General features: G+C 40.6%; 2 protein-coding genes across 3 annotated transcripts in view; one reads left to right on the top strand and one right to left on the bottom strand.

The window, feature by feature from the left end:
- The window catches only part of CPEB3 (cytoplasmic polyadenylation element binding protein 3), a 199827-nt gene extending 193384 nt beyond the window's left edge, over positions 1-6443 (bottom strand). For both annotated transcript variants that reach the window (XM_069567519.1, XM_069567516.1), the window contains exon 1: positions 6257-6443. The gene's annotated coding sequence lies outside the window, so the exon portion shown is untranslated. The remainder of the gene's footprint in view (positions 1-6256) is intronic.
- The window catches only part of MARCHF5 (membrane associated ring-CH-type finger 5), a 54481-nt gene continuing 41737 nt past the window's right edge, over positions 6355-19098 (top strand). Inside the window, exon 1 of the mRNA XM_069567520.1 lies at positions 6355-6856. Within this exon, the coding sequence (XP_069423621.1) occupies positions 6822-6856 (35 nt within the window). The 5' untranslated portion in view covers positions 6355-6821. The remainder of the gene's footprint in view (positions 6857-19098) is intronic.

A 19098-nucleotide genomic window follows, 5' to 3' on the forward strand; every position in this document is an offset into this window, starting at 1 on the left:
CATCTCCTTCAGGTGCTTACTGGTCATTTGTATATCTTGAAGAAATATCTACTCAGATCCTTTGTCCATTTTCTAATTGAGTTATTTGCCTTTCTATTGTTGAGTTACAAGAAATCTCTGTATGTTCTAGATATAAGTCATTTTTCAGATATATGATTTCCAAAATCTTTTTACCCATTCTTAAGTGAATGAAAGGCTTTTCATTTTCTTAACAGCACAAAAGTTTAAAATGTTTATTGTTAGTCGTTCAGGTAAAAAATGAATGGCTGGTTCACCTTGCAGCTCAATCACGTAACGTGTTTTTCTCTAAGACAACTATCAGCAGAACTGCTGCTCTATGACATCCATGTTTATTTTAAAAAAGAATATAATTCTTTATATATATATATATTTGCTCATAAAATTGATTCTCCTGGAACAAGATACAAGAAAGAAGATGTGGTGTGTCATCCTGTGATTTTTACCTACTCTTGACACACCACTGACTTATCCAAGGGACACGTGACCCGGAGAGAGGAGTATAAGCAAGGACAATGAAGAGTAATGGTTCTTCCACAGTATTTACAAGGAGGAAGAAAAGACTAATTAATGGATGATGATTTTTTTGAAAAATCAATCACCTTTTGTAAATATCTTTTTCGCTAGAGTTGATATAAGATGTTAAAATTCTATTCTCTGCATAGCAAATGAAGATATAAAGGTTTTAGACTGTCCTAAGTGGTCAGTGAAGCCTCTGTCCAGAATTAAGAAAAGGTCAATTCAAACAAATCCTATAGATGCTCAGTAAAATATATTCTGGAGATCAAGGTGTCCCTATACAAGTCCTTTAAGATGCCCAGGAACATTATCTATTTGAAAACTACTTAGCCTATATAAGGCTCTTCAAGAACTTATAGCTGTGTTAAAGCAAACTTCTGAAATAGTTACAGACCATGGCTAAGTTACTGAAATCTAGGCCAGTCCTAACTTGCCTTTGTTCCCAACCCACTCTGCATACCACTGCAAAATTAATCCCCCTAAATCACTGTTACCTTGACTTGAGAATTTTTAGTAATAATTAAAAGCTAATGTCAGTGGAGTTCTTAACTATGTGCCCAGCATTGTCCTGAACAATTTAAATGGATTTTCTCATTTAATCCTCCCCATAACCCAGTGAGGTAGTTACTGTAATTCTCCTGAAGATGAGGAAACTGTGGCTTATTCAGCAACCCACCCAAAACTGCTGAGCCCCCGAGTGGCAATGCTAAGATTCAAATGTAGGTTTGAGCTGAGGCTCTCAACCACTATGGTATTTCTGCAGAGACATCACTGGTCTAGTAATCACTTAGGGGGACAACTACAAGGCAAACGCGTCAGAATTTCCAGGGTAAATTCTCTGACTCACAGCAGGTTTGGGAACCACTACAAGTTAACTCTCCATTTCCTACAGAATGTCTAAACTCCTCTTCCCGGAGGCTTCTAGGATAAAGGCAAAATTCCTTAAATTGGCTTATAAAGCTCTTCAGAGTCTGTCACTTGACTGACCTTTCTGGTCCCATTTTGCCCCAAGCCCCCTTTTTGTTTCCATTTCTATTCTTTATCACAAGACTCTTCCTTCTCAGGGTATTTGCACAAGCTGTTCTTCCGTTTGGGATGCTCTTCCCTCCTCCCTTTGTCCGATTAACTCTTGCTCTTCCTCAGGCTTTAGCATGATGGGCACTTTGAGAAAAAATTTTCTGATTGCCCTGTTTAGGTCAAAATCCTAGCTATCATCTCTAATAACATCATGTAACATATGCAAACTAAAAACTGTCTTTATATGGTTATCTCTCTTGCCCTCGATAAAGAGTAAACTCTACAAAGACAGGAACTGTGCTTGTTTTTCTCAGTATTGTACCTCCAGTGCCTGGCTTAGTTGTTGTTGTTTAGTTGCTAAGTCGTGTCTGACTCTTTGTGACCCCAGCAACTATAGTCCGCCAGGCTCCTCTGTCCAGGGGATCAGGCAAGAATACTGGAGTGGGTTGCTATGTCTTGGTCCAGTAGTATCTTCAGTGCCTGGCTTAGCCTGTCACATAAATATTGCTTGTTCAGTAAACACTTGTCAAAAGAATTAATGGCTTCAAGGCCTTTTAACTATTCCGTACTTAACCAACCAACCATATTTTTCACTCTTGCCCAACAGAGAGGTACTGTGCCATTTACAGAGGTTAATTTCTCTCCACATGTTTTCATCCTTATCTAAACCCAAAATCCTTTTCCACCTCTTTACCTACCTAATTCCTCCTATTGCTACAAGGTAGAGCCTAAATTTCCCTTGTTTCACAAAGTTCTCTAACTCACCAACCCACAACAGTCTCTTCTAAACTGTTACCTCACTTTGTATTTCTAGGCCACTCACTTGGCACTTCATCACACACTGCCATATATCCTCATGCAGTATCTCACATGTAAGTGGTCTGGTTACTTTTTTAAATATAAGTATCGTTAGGTAGTCTGTATGTTCTCTGTTGTTGTTCAGTCACCTAGTCGTGTTCGACTCTGTGTGACCCCATGGACTGAAGCACACCAGGCCTCCCTGTCCCTTACCATCTCCTGAAGTTTGCCCAAATTCACGTCCATTGCATCAATGGTGACATCAGGCCTTCTCATTCTCTGATGCCCTCTTTTCCTTCTGCCCTCAATCTTTCCCAGCACCAGGGTCTTTCCCAATAAGTGGGCTCTTTGCATCAGGTAGCCAAAATCCTGGAGCCTCAGCCTCAGCGTCAGTCCTTCCAATGAGTATTCAGGGTTGACTTCCCATAAGATTGACTGGTTTGGTCTCCTTGTTGTCCAAGGGACTCTCAGAAGTCTTCTCTAGCACCACAGTTTGAAGGCATCAACTCTTTGGTGCTTTGCCTTCTTTACAGTCCAGCTCTCACAACTGCACATGACCACTTGGAAGACCACAGCCTTGACTATATGGACCTCTGTCAGCAAAGTAATGTCTCTGATTTTCAACACGCTGTCTAGGTTGTCATAGCTTTCCTTCGTTCTTAAAGGGCAGTCATTGGTTAATTTGTGACTAGAGTATCCAAGCACATCATAAATACTCTGTAAATGTCTGCTAAATAAATTAATGAAGAATATTTTGTAACCTGCCATGCGGACTCAACCAGCAGTTTATCAGCAAATTTAGCAATTGACAATTCTCCTTGGAGGACACCTGGATATTTTATATTATTTCTTTGGAATATCTCTAGGGTCCTTTGGCAGACAGTTCAAAACAAGTGTCAGGGGAGAACATTAAAGTAATATACTACTTCAAATTTCCTATAGTTCTATACTCAGGTATTTCTAAATCTATTATAAAATTATTAATACATTTCATAACTCTTTAGGATAACTCTACATTATCGATCCTAATCCTCCAAGGTTGGGAGAATCTTTAAATATTTTCAGTAGATTAATTTCTATTTTAAAACATAACATTGAGGAAAATATTTTTGTGGTCATACTATTAATCTCTTGGTTAAATATCACTTACCATAAATCTTTAACTCTATGTAAAATAGGTAAGTGCATTTCAGCTTCTTATTTGGAGGGGGTCAAACTGAGATCTAAGCAATTAAGAACTTTTTACTTCAAAATCAGAATAAATTATGATTCCAGTTATTCTAATTTGAAAATCCTAAAGCCAAGGAAAATAAAGTTGACAAACAGTGGGGCTAGTGGTAAAGAATCTGCCTGCCAATGCAGGAGATGCACAAGACCCAAGAGACGGAGGTTTGATCCCTGCGATGGGAAGATACCCTGGAGTAGGAAATGGCAACCCCCCCACCCAGTATTCTTGCCTGGAAAATTCCAAGGACAGAAGAGCCTGGTGGGCCATAGTCCATGGGACTGTAAAAGAGTTGGACACAACTTAGCAACTAAACAACAACAATTTACATACTCTAAAATTAACTCATATTAAATTTTTTCAGTCTGTTTACAGATTTGTGTCACCATCACCAGAATCTAAATTTGTTTTATATTATTTTTGCAATATAATTTACAAAGCTGTGTAGTCATCACCACTCTAACCCTGGAACATTTTCATCAGCCCCCCAAAAAACATCATGCCCTTTAGCAATCTCTCTCCATTTCTCTCCAGCCCCTCCAGCTTTTGGCAACTACTAATCTACTTTGTCTCTGTGAATTTATTCTTAACATTTAATATAAATGGAATCATACAATATGTGGTGTTTTGCGACTAGCTCCTTTCACTTAACATGTTTTCAAGATTTATCCATATTGTCACATGCATTAGAACTTCATTCCTTGTTGTCAGCTAATAACATTTTGGGCGTGCATGTGTACATGCTCAGTCACTTCAGTCACGTCCGACTGTTTAAAACCCTACAGATTGTAGCTCCCCCCAGGTTCCTCTGTCCATGGGATTCTCCTGGCAAGAATAATGAAATAGGTTGCCATTTCCTTCTCCAGGGGATCGTCCGGACTCAGGTATCAAAACTGTGTCTCCTGCATTGCAGGCAGATTTACTGGTTTATCCATTCATCAGTTGATGGATACTTGGGTTGTTTCCACTTTTTGGCTATGAGGAATAATGCTGCTATGAATGTTGGCATACAAGTCTTGGTGTAGATATATATCTTTATTCCTCTTGGGTAGATACCAAGGAGTGGGATTACTAGGTCAGGTGCTAATTGCTTCATTTTTCCCTAACCAGTCTTAAGGTGAATAACAAAGTTTTTCCCTATTTCAAAGGATTTTTGACACAGCCAGGAAGCAGAATTTTCATGAAAATGCTAATATAATTTTTTTTTAAAAAAAAGAAGGATAATCTGCACACCACTTTGCTAGCAATGGAACTGTACCACATTACTTTCCAGTTTGAAGTTCAAACAGAAATTCTAAGATGAGGTGAAAATTCCTTTTAATGTAAGTCATAAAATTAAATGGAGTCTGCTCTAACCTATGCAATCAATATGCTAGAATAAAATTGTTTTTCGAGCAGAATGTATGTATCCATCTCCTTCTGGCTGACAATTGCTTTAACAGATAAACACACAGTAAGAGAAGACTTACCCAGTAGGAGTAGTAATAAATAGGAATTTAAAATCTCAAATGCCTTAATAAATTACTTATTTCCCTCCCCTGTCATGGGCCTGCTTCTCATTTCATGAGAAAAGGGTAAAGCATTAATTATAATTAGTCACGTAAATTCTCAAAGTCTTTCATAAAAGCATCTTTCAGAAATCAGAGGCCAAATAACTTCTGGTCACATGTTATTTTTATTTTTCTTCCTGGCGATGTACACTCTAGTTCAAATATATTCAGGAAGCAGACTGTAAGCAAGAAATTAAGAGCTGATTGCAAAATTCTGCGTAAAAATTAAAAGAACTTTAAAAACACATTTTAATGTAAAGAAAAATCAAACATCTTGCGGCAGAAATTAGGCATCATCAAGAGAAAACTACCAAACGTTCTACCAATCACAGCACTAGAGAACGCCACAGGTCGTCCAAAAGACTCCTTCCTTTTAGCCAACAGTTCTTTTCCTCCCGCCAAAGCTGTCCCTAGAGCATCAGAGAATAACTTCAACGAGCGATTTATGATTTTTTTCCTTTTGATCTCTCCTCCACACACATCCACCTGCTTGGAGGTGTCAAGGCGACTAGAAATGGTTAACACTGACCAGCAGCAGACAGAGAAACAAACACCCCTGACAACCCACAGCTGAGTAAGCAAGAGCTGTTTATTCACGACCATGTTCCATTTGGAGACTATTGGCGAGCCCTTGAAAGCCCAGGCACATTTTAGAAGGTTCCTAGAGAGGGAGGGAATAATCTCCCCTCGACACACACACACACACGCACGCACGCACACACACGCACGCGCACACACACACACACGCACGCACACACACACACACACACACCCCACCCCTCTCCCCCCGCCCTGAGAAACATACACAGAGGTTCGGGTGGGAACCTTCTGGTCAAGGCAGCCCCTGCCCTTCCGACCCCTCAGGAATAACCTCACGCACTAGAGCATCCGACCCCTTGCAGGGGTTGTGTAACTCCCCAAAATGGGCTCAGACGCCGCAGAGGCTGGCCCCAGCGCTGAGGGCTTCCGAAGACGCTTTCTGCCACCCCCACCCCCTCCACGGCCCACCCCGACGCCGCGGCCGGGACTGGAGACCCTGCCGAGAAATGGCCCTTTAGATCCCACCCCTCACCTGGCTCGGTCCCACCTGAGCACCAGAGCTGAGAGAAAACAGGCAGGGAGAGCTGACCTTGATGCTACTGACAGTGGAGCGGCACATCCTGCTGCTTCCTGGAAAGCGGCCCGCAGGACATTTTTCCCCCTGGAGGAAGGAAACGGGAGGGCGCCGGCCGGGCGGCGGCGGGCGCGGCGGCGGTGGTCCGGGCGGGCTGTGCAGCCTCTAGCGGGGACGGTCCGAGGACTACATCTCCCAGGCTGCTCTGGGCCGCCTTGCGTCGTGACCCCAGCGCGCACGGAGGCGGTGACTCTTACCTCACAGAGGTAGCTCCTCCGCCGGCAGCAACTCGGCGCCCGCGGTCCATGGACCGGAACCCCGGGCCGACGGGCAGGAACCCCGGCCGCGATTGCCGTCTCCCCGCCCTAGGCTCCTCCTCCTCGCTCCCCACTGCCTCCTCCGGACGCCCGCGGGCCGCGCACCGCCACCGCCGGGCTCGCGGAGCCGCCCCGGGAGGCTGGGTGGCGGGTTCGCGGCTGCCGCCGGACTGAGGCCTACTCCGCCGCCTCTCAGTGCTATTGTCCTGGGCCCGGCCCTGACCGGGCTCACCGGAGAGGCGAGTGCGCCGGCTCCGCCGAAGATGCCGGACCAAGCCCTACAGCAGATGCTGGACAGGTACGGGCAGCCTTTGGGGAGGACGCGAGCAGCTGATCCTCGTTCCGGCCCTGCCGCGCCCGGCCTCGGGGCTCTTCGGAGCGGAGCCCAGCATGCCGGGAGGAGTTCTACGGCCTGGGGGCCGGGCGAGGGGCCGAAAGTTTGGAGTCAGTACTTGCGGGAGGACGGAGCGGGCGGCCTGGATGCGTAGACTTAAAGCGAAACTTAGTTAAGGAGTGGCGTCTAGCTTCGTCGGAACGCCTTTGCGAAGTGAGAGGGGCTTCTATGAACCCAGAGAATTAGTTTCTTTTTCTCACTCTTCTCCTCCCCTCCCCCCAAACTGTGTTGTAACGTGTTTGTCCGAGATGTCACTGGCAAGAAGAGCCAAACTAATTTTCTGAGGAATGATCCTCCTCCAATTTTAACTCTTTCCAAAAGCCGAGGAAAAATAAGCATTCGTTTGGAAAGCTTCATGGGCAAACTTCATTCTTCCTCCGCATCCCCAACCCCAAACTATAAGACCAAGAGTATCCGCAAGGGACTTTAACGGTCAGACCAGAGTAGAGGTTATGGGAAACACATAAATCCAACCCTGAACATTTCGTGTATTTTACCATGCGTTAAGTTCCCTGAGAAAGTTTCATCTTGTCATGCGGCAAGTTCCTGGGGGCGGGGGGTGGGGAGGGGGGGGTCCGGTCGGTAAAACTTTATGTGAAATCGGCTGCAGAGCCCTCTGCTGTTGAAATTCTAGTCTCTGGGTTCTACCACGAGTTTCTGGAGACCCTTACTCCGCATTTTCCACTAAGGACATAACTTCCTGGCAACGCCAATGCTATTGGGTAATGTATGTTTTCGTTGCCTACGACTCTCAGTAGACCACTCGCTACCCACTTCAGCGTGTGATATAGCTCTATACTGAGAACAAATCCAACTGGAAAGTGTTAAATGAAGAGGCTCCCTTAAATGAAATTATACCCAATGAAATTATGCTTGGATCACACCCAGAACACAAATCACTCAAGAGTACCTCTTCTTTCAAAGTGACAGACATTTCCTTTGGAGCTTAGAATTTTGGGACGTCTGCTGCTGCTGCTGCTAAGTCGCTTCAGTCGTGTATGACTGTGCGACCCCATAGACGGCAGCCCACCAGGCTCCCCCATCCTTGGGATTCTCCAGGCAAGAACGCGAGTGGGTTGCCGTTTCCTTCTCCAGTGCATGAAAGTGGAAAGTGAAAGTGAAGTCGCTCAGTCGTGTCCGACTCTGCGACCCCCTCGACTGTAGCCTACCAGGCTCCCCCGTCTAGAAATCATGGTACTGACTTTTTTTTCAGTTGGGGTGACCCAGTGATTAATCCAACCCTTGTTCTAGGAGAGCATTCAGATCAAGTTGTATTGACTACTCCCTTTTTGTATAAGTAGTTTACAAGCTCCTGAAAGGCAGAAGTCATTATTTCAAATTCTACAACCCCCTGTACAAAGCAAGTCATCAGTAAATACTTTTATGAACAAATGCATGAACTTTTTTGTCATTCTCACCAGTTCTGTAGTGGTCTAATAATTTACCATACTGGCAAGTTACATAGGACAACTGAAATATGCCCAGAGGAGACCATTTTCTGCCACTGCCAATTCCAATCAAAGACCCTATTTTGGTGCTGGGTATTTTGTAATTAATTTTTACCCCCTCTGAGGGCCTGCTGCTTTCCACTTATATGTAGTTGACTTTTGTGTCCAAAAGCTGATCTGGCTTTGGAGATTTCCATAAAAGTAAAAAACCCAAGGAGTGCCAGCAAGACATTTACAGTTGTCTCAACAGAAACTTGGAAATTCTGGCTGCATATACTGAAACAGGTGACTGTAATACTGGCTTCCCTCATCTTCTCTTTTTGACATATCTCTTTAAGATGATATTCAAAGATCATTTTGCAACCTGGCCCCCTGTTGGAATCACCTGAGGAGTATTTTAACATATGGATAGATGCCTGACTGTACCCACGACCAATTAGTTCACAGATTTCTGGAGAATAGGGCCTGAGCATGGGTATTTTCAAAAGCTTTTCAGATGTTTGTTGTGGTTGAAAATCACTTTTAAAGGGTTTGTTTGTTTGTTTGTTTTTGGTAGTGCCACATGGCTCCAGGGATCTTAGTTCCCCAACTAGGGATTGAATCTGGGCCTCCTGCAGTGGAAGCAGAGTTCTAACCACTGGACCACCAGAGAATTCCCACTACCCTAAACCCTAAGTGATTGTTTCATGATAAGGGATAGTACTTTTTAGTGAGGTAAGCTTGGACAGAAATCTTGAAATTCTCTTTTTGCCACTTACCGGCTATATGACTTTGGATTTAAATTCTGAGGTTCTACATCATCTTTAAAAAATGATAATGTCCTACTTTACAGGACTGTATAAATGAGAACAAGTATAAGTACTTTGTTGTTGTTCTTGTACAGGCTCTCTGTTGTGTTTTATACAACAACAAAATGCCATTCGTATGTTAGGCACACAGAAGGTACTTAAGATCCTGGTATAACCGGGATTTCCCTAGTGGTGCAGTGATGGGGAGTTTGCCTTCCAGCGCAGGGGACATGTGTATGATCTCTGTTGGGGAAACTTAAGATCCCACATGCCACAGGGCAAGGAAGCCTGAGTGCCGGAACTAGAGAGAAGCCTGTGTGCATTGTGCTAAGACCCAATCCAGCCAAATAAATTAATATTTTTTAAAAAAATTCTAATGTAACCAATCAATTAGCAATTTACACACACACACACCCCTCCCTCATCTCCTTTCTATTTACTATCATCTTAATCTGGGCTAGCCCCCCTGCAAGTTGAACACAAAGATACTTGATGGGTTCATTTGAGGAATACTGACAAGTTCAAGAGACTAAAATATGTCAACCTGTTAGGACCCAGAATTCTTGCTTGAATTTGGCTCCCCCCTAGCTTGGTCTTTGGGTGGCAATTTTTGAGCTACAGAATTTACTTCAGAAACTTGCCTTTATGTTTATTTCTTCAGTACAAGTTCTATCCTTGAGAAGATTAAGGAAATGTATATAACATATATTGTTTTGCTTCTGGGTTAAGATTAGGTATATTTTAATAGTTTATTAAATTAGTATTCACTGAACTGATTTGATAAATATTGATCCATTTGCCCAGTACCATTCTAAGCCCTCAGTATATGGTGGTAGTGAACATAAGCAGAAATACTTGTGTGGAGCTTTAATTCTAGTGAGGTTTGTGTTCCACAAATGTCAAATAAAATAAAGATTATATTTACAAATATGATGGTATGTTCAGTTTATACATTCAGTCTTCCATGGTCTTTTAATTAATAGCAGCTTACTAAGAGCTGAAGTTCAATTGCTTGTCCTTTGTGAATAAGTCTAGTTTAGCAATTGTTTACTTAATAAATTTTATTCTTGCCATATTTGCAGCTGGAAAGAGTATATATAGATAGATATTTTGATTGCCTTTCATTTTTGTAAACAGTAAGCAGCTCTTTTATGTAAATTTATCATTTGAACCTTTTAAATTGAGAGTGGTGGAAAGGGGTTAGTTTTCTATCATGAATGATTGGGGATCACAAATCATTGCCCTGAAGTTATAACCATTCATAAATTCAAACCCTTTACATCAGGCTCTCTGAATCTTATTTTCTATTCTTTCCCTTCATTGCCATACTTTTTTAAGAAGTCTGTTATGTCTACTCTGTCACCATTATACTTTCTCATTTTCTCTTTTACTTCTCAAAATGAGGGTTAAATGTATAGAGAATACAAAGAATACTATAAACAAACGGCAGGAATGGACCTCAAGTTTAAAGCCTGGTGAGAGATGCTTCTGGAAACTAGACTTTTGTGTACCCCTTTCATATTGAACACTTAGGAATTTGTTGAGGTTGTTTTGCATCACTTAATTGCACATGGTGAGTAGGCAAGGAACAGAGCCATTCTCCCCGGAACAGTCAGATGGGAAGAACAATGGAAGAATAATCTGCTCCTCAGAGGCCTCCTGCAGTAGCAAGTGAGTTAGAACCCCATCTCACAGGATGTTACCGACCATATGGACATCTCTTTAGAGGTTGTAGATGTCCTCATAGGACCGAGCTGTATTACCTTCTGAGTTATAAACCATCTCTAGCTTCCGCTAAAGCAGCTTGTCACTCTCTTTGGCATCTTTCCTCAATCATATTACAATCCCATTTTGACATTTACAGAACAATACCTGGAGTTAAGAACCATTAGCAATTAGTTGTATTTGTTTCCCTCTCTATATAAAAAGCAGAAACATTACAGATAAAGTCCCCTTTGGCCATTATCCCCCAGGCCCATATCTTCTCCCATACCCAGTTCACTATTATATAAGTGGGTTTATGTTCTTCCAGTCTCTTTTTAATGCTTTTATATATATTATATGTAATTCACAGTTCTGTTTTTGTTTCTAAAATTTAAATATATCAGCCTACAGTTTACTTTTTAAAATGCCGAGTTCTGTGATATTCAGCAATTAAAGAGTATACATATATAATCTATTGTATTAACATACTACTTGTACTATGAGTATGGATACTCGTAGTATGGATCATCGAAAAAGCAAGACAGTTCCAGAAAAACATCTATTTCTGCTTTATTGACTATGCCAAAGCCTTTGACTGTGTGGATCACAATAAACTCTAGAAAATTCTGAAAGAGATGGAAATACCAGACCACCTGACCTGCCTCCTGAGAAACCTATATGCAGGTCACGAAGCAACAGTTAGAACTGGACATGGAACAACAGATTCATTCCAAATAGCAAAAGGAGTACGTCAAGGCTGTATATTGTTACCCTGCTTATTTAACTTCTGTGCAGAGTACATCATGAGAAACACTGGGCTGGATGAAGCACAAGCTGGAATCAAGATTGCCAGGAGAAATAACAATAACCTCAGATATGCAGATGACACCACCCTTATGGCAGAAAGTGAAGAGGAACTAAAGAGCCTCTTGATGAAAGTGAAAGAGGAGAGTGAAAAAGTTGACTTAAAGCTCAGCGTTCAGAAAACTAAGATCATGGCATCTGGTCCCATCACTTCATGGCAAATAGATGGGGAAACAGTGAGAGACTTTATTTTTTTGGGTTCCAAAATCACTGCAAATGGTGACTGCAGCCATGAGATAAAAAGACGCTTACTCCTTGAAAGAAAAGTTATGACCAACCTAGACAGCATATTGAAAAGCAGAGACATTGCTATGTCAACAAAGGTCTGTCAAGTCACGGCTATGGTTTTTCCATTAGTCATGTATGGATGTGAGAGTTGGACTGTGAAGAAAGCTGAGCACTGAAGAATTGATGCTTTTGAACTGTGGTGTTGGAGAAGACTCTTAAGAGTCCCTTGAACTGCAAGGAGATCCAACCAGTCCAGCCTAAAGGAGATCAGTCCTGAATGTTCATTGGAAGGACTGATGTTGAAGCTGAAACTCCAATACTTTGGCCACCTGATGCAAGGAACTGACTCCTTTGAAAAGACCCTGATGCTGGGAAAGATTGAAGGTGGGAGGAAAAGGGGACGACAGGATGAGATGGTTGGATGGCATCACCGACTCAGTGGACATGAGTTTGAGTAAACTCCAGGAGTTGAGGATGGACAGGGAGGTCTGGCATACTGCAGTCCATTGGGTTGCAGAGTCAGACATGACTGAGCAACTGAACTGAACTACTCTAGTGACATTTAGATTCTTATTACCTTGTTATAATTTGACTTTTATCCACCTTTCTTATCCGTGGCTCAACTAAAAGTATATTAAATGCTACTAATAATTTCTTAATCGATAAACCTAATGACTTTTTCCTTTGTCTTTCCTTTTTCCTCATGTCCTTGACATGTATGTAATGAAGCTGAAACTGGTGACCTCCACTCCCTAACTTGAAACTGTGTTCTAGTCTACTACATTATTTGTCTGTCTGTGTTTTTCCCCCTCTTACATATCACCTTATCCTTACTCTCTTCAATCACTTAAGTATGGTTCAATTCTCAGCCCTTATTCTTTGAAAAGTAGACACTTTTATCACTTACCATCTCACTTTCACCTTTGAATGACTCCCAAATGTCTGTTTTTATTCTTGGTGTCTTTCCCGCATTTTAGTGTCTGCTCTCCAGCTGCCCAGTAGACAGTTCCATTTGTGTATACACGGTATTACTAGTGTCTTCACGTATCTAAAGCTAAACAACTGCCATTTCCCTGGTTTTTACTTATCTTGGCTTCCCAGTTTCTGGCCCATTCTTCTAATCCACCAGCCATAAAACCTACATCTTTTTTTTTTTTGCTTTTTGCTTTTTTCCCCCCCCTCTAAATCCACCTGCTTATCAAATACTATAGATTCTTCATCTGACTCCAGTTTTTCTCTTCCAATTTGACTTACAGAGTGGTACCAGAATTGGCTAGAGCACAATTATAATCATGTCATTCCCATGCTTTAAAACATGCCAGTCTCTACATTGCCAATAGGATAAATTCTCAACTTTCAAGACTTTGTGAAGAGACTTAGCTCTATTAATCCAATCCAGCCCTAACCTACTTTAACCATACTCTTCTGTACTGCACTTCATTGTCCTCTGAGTATATCCTGCTGTGCATCTTATTTTTTGCTTTAGAGTCCTTCCTCCCTTTTGACACCTGGCTGACTCTGAACCATCTTTAGAATTCAGCTCAAATATCACTTTGAAGCATTGTACATCTCCTTCGGGCAGTGAGTTACTTCTTCCAAAATTTCCAAAGAATCTCTTTCAATAGAACTCATTATAGTACATCGCTCTTAATTGTAATTTTTTTTCAATGCATCCATCCCGTGTCTCAGAGCCTTTATCACCACCACCATGCACATTCACGTGGGAGTTCACTGAGAACAGAAGCTGTTCCATTTCTTGAGAAGGGGAATGTACATTGGCAACACTGTTGAATCACGCCATCTTTTCACTATTTATGACATATCACTACTTAGAATAATCTTGCTGAAGCACCATTTTAAAAATATCTCATTTGTTCAAAACCTGTATTTTTTTATTGCTTACTAAGCTTAAGTTCAAAATTTTTTAACTTGGCCTTCAAGACCCTCCATCAGTTTAGTTCAGTTCAGTCGCTCAGTTGTGTCCGCTCTGTGACCCCATGAATCGCAGCATGCCAGGCCTCCCTGTCCATCACCAGCTCCCGGAGTTCACTCAAACTCACGTCCATCGAGTCAGTGATGCCATCCAGCCATCTCATCCTCTGTCGTCCCCTTTCCCTCCTGCCGCCAATCCCTCCCAGCATCAGAGTCTTTTTCCAATGAGTCAACTCTTCACATGAGGTGGCCAGAGTACTGGAGTTTCAGCTTTAGCATCATTCCTTCCAAAGAATACTCAGGACCACTCTCCTTTAGAATGGACTGGTTGGATCTCCTTGCAGTCCAAGGGACTCTCAAGAGTCTTCTCCAACACCACAGTTCAAAAGCATCAATTCTGCGGCACTCAGCCTTCTTCACAGTCCAACTCTCACATCCATACATGCATGACCACTGGAAAAACCATAGCCTTGACTAGATGGACCTTTGTTGGCAAAGTAATGTCTCTGCTTTTCAATATGCTATCTAGGTTGGTCATAACCTTTCTTCCAAGGAGTAAGTGTCTTTTAATTTCCTGGCTGCAATCACCATCTGCAGTGATTTTGGAGCCCAAAAAAATAAAGTTTGACATTGTTTCCACTGTTTCCCCATCTATTTGCCATGAAGTGATGGGACCGGATGCCATGATCTTCATTTTGTGAATGTTGAGCTATAAGTCAGCTTTTTCACTCTCCTCTTTCACTTTCATCAAGAGGCTCTTTAGTTCCTCTTCACTTTCTGCCATAAGGGTGGTGTCATCTGCATATCTGAGGTTATTGATATTTCTCCTGGCAATCTTGATTCCAGCTTGTGCTTCATCCAGCCCAGCGTTTCTCATGATGTACTCTGCATATAAGTTAAAGAAGCAGGGTGACAATATACAGCCTTGACGTACTCCTTTTCCTATTTGGAACGAGTCTGTTGTTCCATGTCCAGTTCTAACTTGCTTCCTGACCTGTATACAGGTTTCTCAAGAGACAGGTCAGGTGGTCTGGTATTCCCATCTCTTTCAGAATTTTCCACAGTTTATTGCGATCCACACAGTCAGAGGCTTTGGCATAGTCAATAAAGCAGTCAATAAAAGCAGGAACTGTCTTGCTTTTTCGATGATCCAGTAGATATTGGCAATTTGATCTCTGGTTCCTCTGCCATTTCTAAAACCAGGTTGAATATCTGGAAGTTCGCGGTTCACGTATTGCTGAAGCCTGGCTTGGAGAATTTTGAGCATTACTTTACTAGTGTGTGAGATGAGTGCAATTGTGTGGTAGTTTGAGCATTCTTTGGCATTGCCTTTCTTTGGGATTAGAATGAAAACTGACCTTTTCCAGTCAGACCCTCCATAGTCATATTTATTATGCTCTCTATTATGTTTAAGACACAGAATACATGGCTGGCACTAGCTACCTTCTTAAAGCTCTGCTTCTGTTTAAAAATGAGTATGTGAGTATACATCTTTTGCCCAGGCCAGCTTGATATGCACACTGTCCTGTATTCTTTTCAGCATCTTGTCTTTCAAAATTCTACTCACTCTTCAAGATCCAGTTTAGTTTCTGCCTCATTTATAAAGCTTTTCTGACTATTTCAGCCAGAAGTATTTCCCACTCTTCTCCAGACTCCTGTAGCAGTTGTTTACATACCGTATATACATACATGCCTCCCAGTTCCTTATATGCCATAGTTATAAGATGAGAGGTGGTAACATTTATATGGCACATTAGGGCACACTGGAAGAGGTTTAGATTTCTAGTGAAAGCTCCTTATGGCCGCTTAAAGGTACCCTAGCGAAAATGAAACACATAATGACTTGCACTAACCATAATTTCCTTAAAAATGAGAAATGGAAAATTTTCTCAGAATACACTATCCATAAGGCAGCATGGCGCAGTGAAAAAAGCTGATTTTTTTTTTTAATGGCATATAATTTACAAAAATCTGATTTTTTAGAGCTGAGGCCTAGGTTGCGTTCATGCCTTTCTATTTAACCATGAAGCCTTGGGCAGACTGTTTAACCTTTCTGGGCTTTTGTTTCCTTATTTAAGGGGGGAAATAATTATGTTTGCAGACTTTATGAAGATCCGAGATAAAGAGCATGGCATGAATATATGCTCAATAAATGATTGCTTTCACTGTGGTATATTTCTCTTCCTCTCTTTCATAATGTATTAATAATTGTGGTAACTCTTTGATAAATTCAGGTACTTTTTAACTTCTATTCCACTTGGGTGGACAGACATATAAAGAGGTTTTTAGTCTTGATGGTATAGTTTTTGTTTAAGAATACATAGGATGTGATACTTTAAATCCTGAGACAAAGCAAGCAATTTGCAGTTTTTTTCCATTGTTAAATTTAGGCATTCCTCGCATTAACCAGAGCATGGTTCGCTAAACATGTTTTGAATTAAGGACATGTTCTCTTTCCTTAAAACACTCATGCAAATACATTGGTAAGACACCATATATAATAACAACAACAACAATTTAAAGCCTGTTTCATTCCTCTCACTCCTGTATTCTGGAACTCTTCTGTTCTGCTACCCTCCATTTTTCATCAAAGTAATCTCTAGGGCAGAGTTTCCAGATCTTTCTGATAATCCAAGATAAACACCTGCAGTCTAAATCTGCAAAGATAGACTTTACTGTCAGCTGTTTTATTAGATAACCATACTGGTTAATTTATGTGACAGTGAAAAAGTATTCTATTGATAAGTAAAGTTTGCTCTCCTTTTTTCCCCGTATACTTTTTAAATAATTAACTTAACCATATAAACTGGTTTAGTCACATATGAACCCTATGAAGTAGGTTACCTTTGTCATCCATCCTTTCCCAACTGGTTTGTAATATCTAGCTTTATTTTAAAACTTTTCTGCTCCAATTACATTGGTTTTCTCATGGTCCATGGCCATATGCTCATTTCTGTCTCTAAGCTTGGTTATGCTGCTTTCTTACTTCAGATACCCTTGTTCTTTTCATTCCCTAGTTGTCATCTCAATTGTAGTTCTGCCTTTTCATGAAACCCTCTCAGCTAGCTGTTTCACCCTGTGTTTCTTATGGTCATCATCACATTTCTGCATTAGCTGGACACTTAATGCTCTGTATGGTTGTTTTTATGTGATTCTTCTATGCGTATATTTGTTCCTTAACTAGACTATAAGTTCCTTAAATGTATTTCTTCTGACATCAAATAGTGAACATACTTAGTACGTTTAAGTTAATCTCGGAGAAATCTTGAATATAGTTAGATTTAAGAAAAACTAGATATGTATTCCTCAAACTGTTTATAAGTTTTGCTGTCAAGAAGGACTTATAATTGGAAAATGTTTGAATTTAAATTTAAAACCACATAGAATTAACTTTTTTTCAAATAAAGAGAGGCATGTTATGCATATAGATCAGTAATATTACCAGTACCAATAAGGCCATACGTTTATTTTAAGGAATAAGTAATAGACTTTAGAGTTGTCTACTTTAGTTCTTTCTCATGTCTTCATAGTATAATAGTGATTTGTTCTTTGATCTCTGAACCAGTTGTGATAATTCCTAGACCTCCTTTTAATCTGTAAACTGATGAGCCTCAGCTTGGCTGGCAGAAAGGTGTGGAAGTATTATAAATTGTGAGTGTAAATTGCTGATATCAGCAAGCAAGCAGCATTTACAAAACCTAGTGGAAGGAAAAAAAAGGATGGAAGAAAGTGAAATGTGGCTTTGAATGAATATCTTACGAAATGGTGTTGGCCTACTGAAAAACTAAAGAATGGTTAGGAATCCAGGACTTTTCCCACTGAATACCAGGGTGCCAGGCAGAACTACTTTATGAGCTAATTTAGGTAAGAAAATGCATCCATAAAATCTAGGCATAGCTATAAAGTTGATAGCATCTTTCTTGTCTATCCGTGCCATTATTGCTACTGTTCATTTGGTGGTTATATATATGCCAGGCAATTGAGCTGTTTCAAAATCACTTGTTTAATCCTTTACAATAGAGAATCTTTTTTTAATTTACTTTATTGAAGTATAGTTAATTTATAATGTTGTGTTAATTTCTGATGTTCAGCAGAGTGCCTGAGCCACACACCTACATACAGTCTCCTTTTTCTAGCACAGATTACTGAACATAGTTCCCCGTACTATACAGTAGGGTCTTTATTGTTTATCCATTCTGAATATATATCGGTTTGCATCTGCTAGTCCCAGACTCCTAATGCATCCCTCCCCCTTGGCAACCACAAGTCTGTTCTCTATGTCTGAGTCTGTTTCTACTTTTTTTATAGGTAAATTCATTTGTGTCATTTTAGATTCCACATGTAAGTGATGTTATTATGGTATTTGTCTTTCTCTTTCTGACTTACTTAGTATGATAATCTCAGTCCATCCATGTTGCTGCAAATGGCATTATTTCATTTTTTATGGCTGAATAGTATTCATTAGATAACCATACTAGTCAATTTATGTGCCAGTGAGAAACTATTCTATTGATGTGTGTGTGTGTGTGTGTGTGTGTGTGTGTCGATGTACATGTGTACACATATCACATCTTTATCCATTCATCTGTCAGTAGACATTTAGGTTATTTCCATGTCTTGACTATTGTAAATAGTGCTACAATGAACATAAGGGTACATGTATCTTTTTTAAATTACGGTTTTGTCAGGAAACATACCCAGGAGTGGGATTGCTGGATCATAGTCAACTCTGTTTTTAGTTTTTTGAGGACCCTCTATACTGTTTTCCATAGTTGCTGCACCAATTTAATTCCCACCAACAGAGTAGGGGAGGTTCTACAATAGGGAATTTTAACATAAAACCTTTTTTTATCCTGAGAACTACTTTGGAAGTTTAGTTATGTATATGAGTTCCTTCTCAGAATGTTTTGAAAGAATAAAACAAAATAGGTAGGTCAGAAATGAACCAATTATGTAGAAATACACCTGACAAAATATTAAAAATCTGATGTAGTAATAGAAGCTTTAACACAAACGCAAGATCTATTATTGGTGACTCTTGATAATTAATTTCAGATTAGTGATGGGTTAAATGTTATTTGGGAATCTGGACAGCTATAATATGAAAATTACTGGTCACTGTTCTAATTTCTAATTTCTGTACTGCTGATATTACTATGATTTACTTAGATTCATAATTGAA

Source organism: Ovis canadensis, chromosome 22 (genome assembly GCF_042477335.2).
Source record: "Ovis canadensis isolate MfBH-ARS-UI-01 breed Bighorn chromosome 22, ARS-UI_OviCan_v2, whole genome shotgun sequence".
NCBI classification, from domain to species: domain Eukaryota; kingdom Metazoa; phylum Chordata; class Mammalia; order Artiodactyla; family Bovidae; genus Ovis; species Ovis canadensis.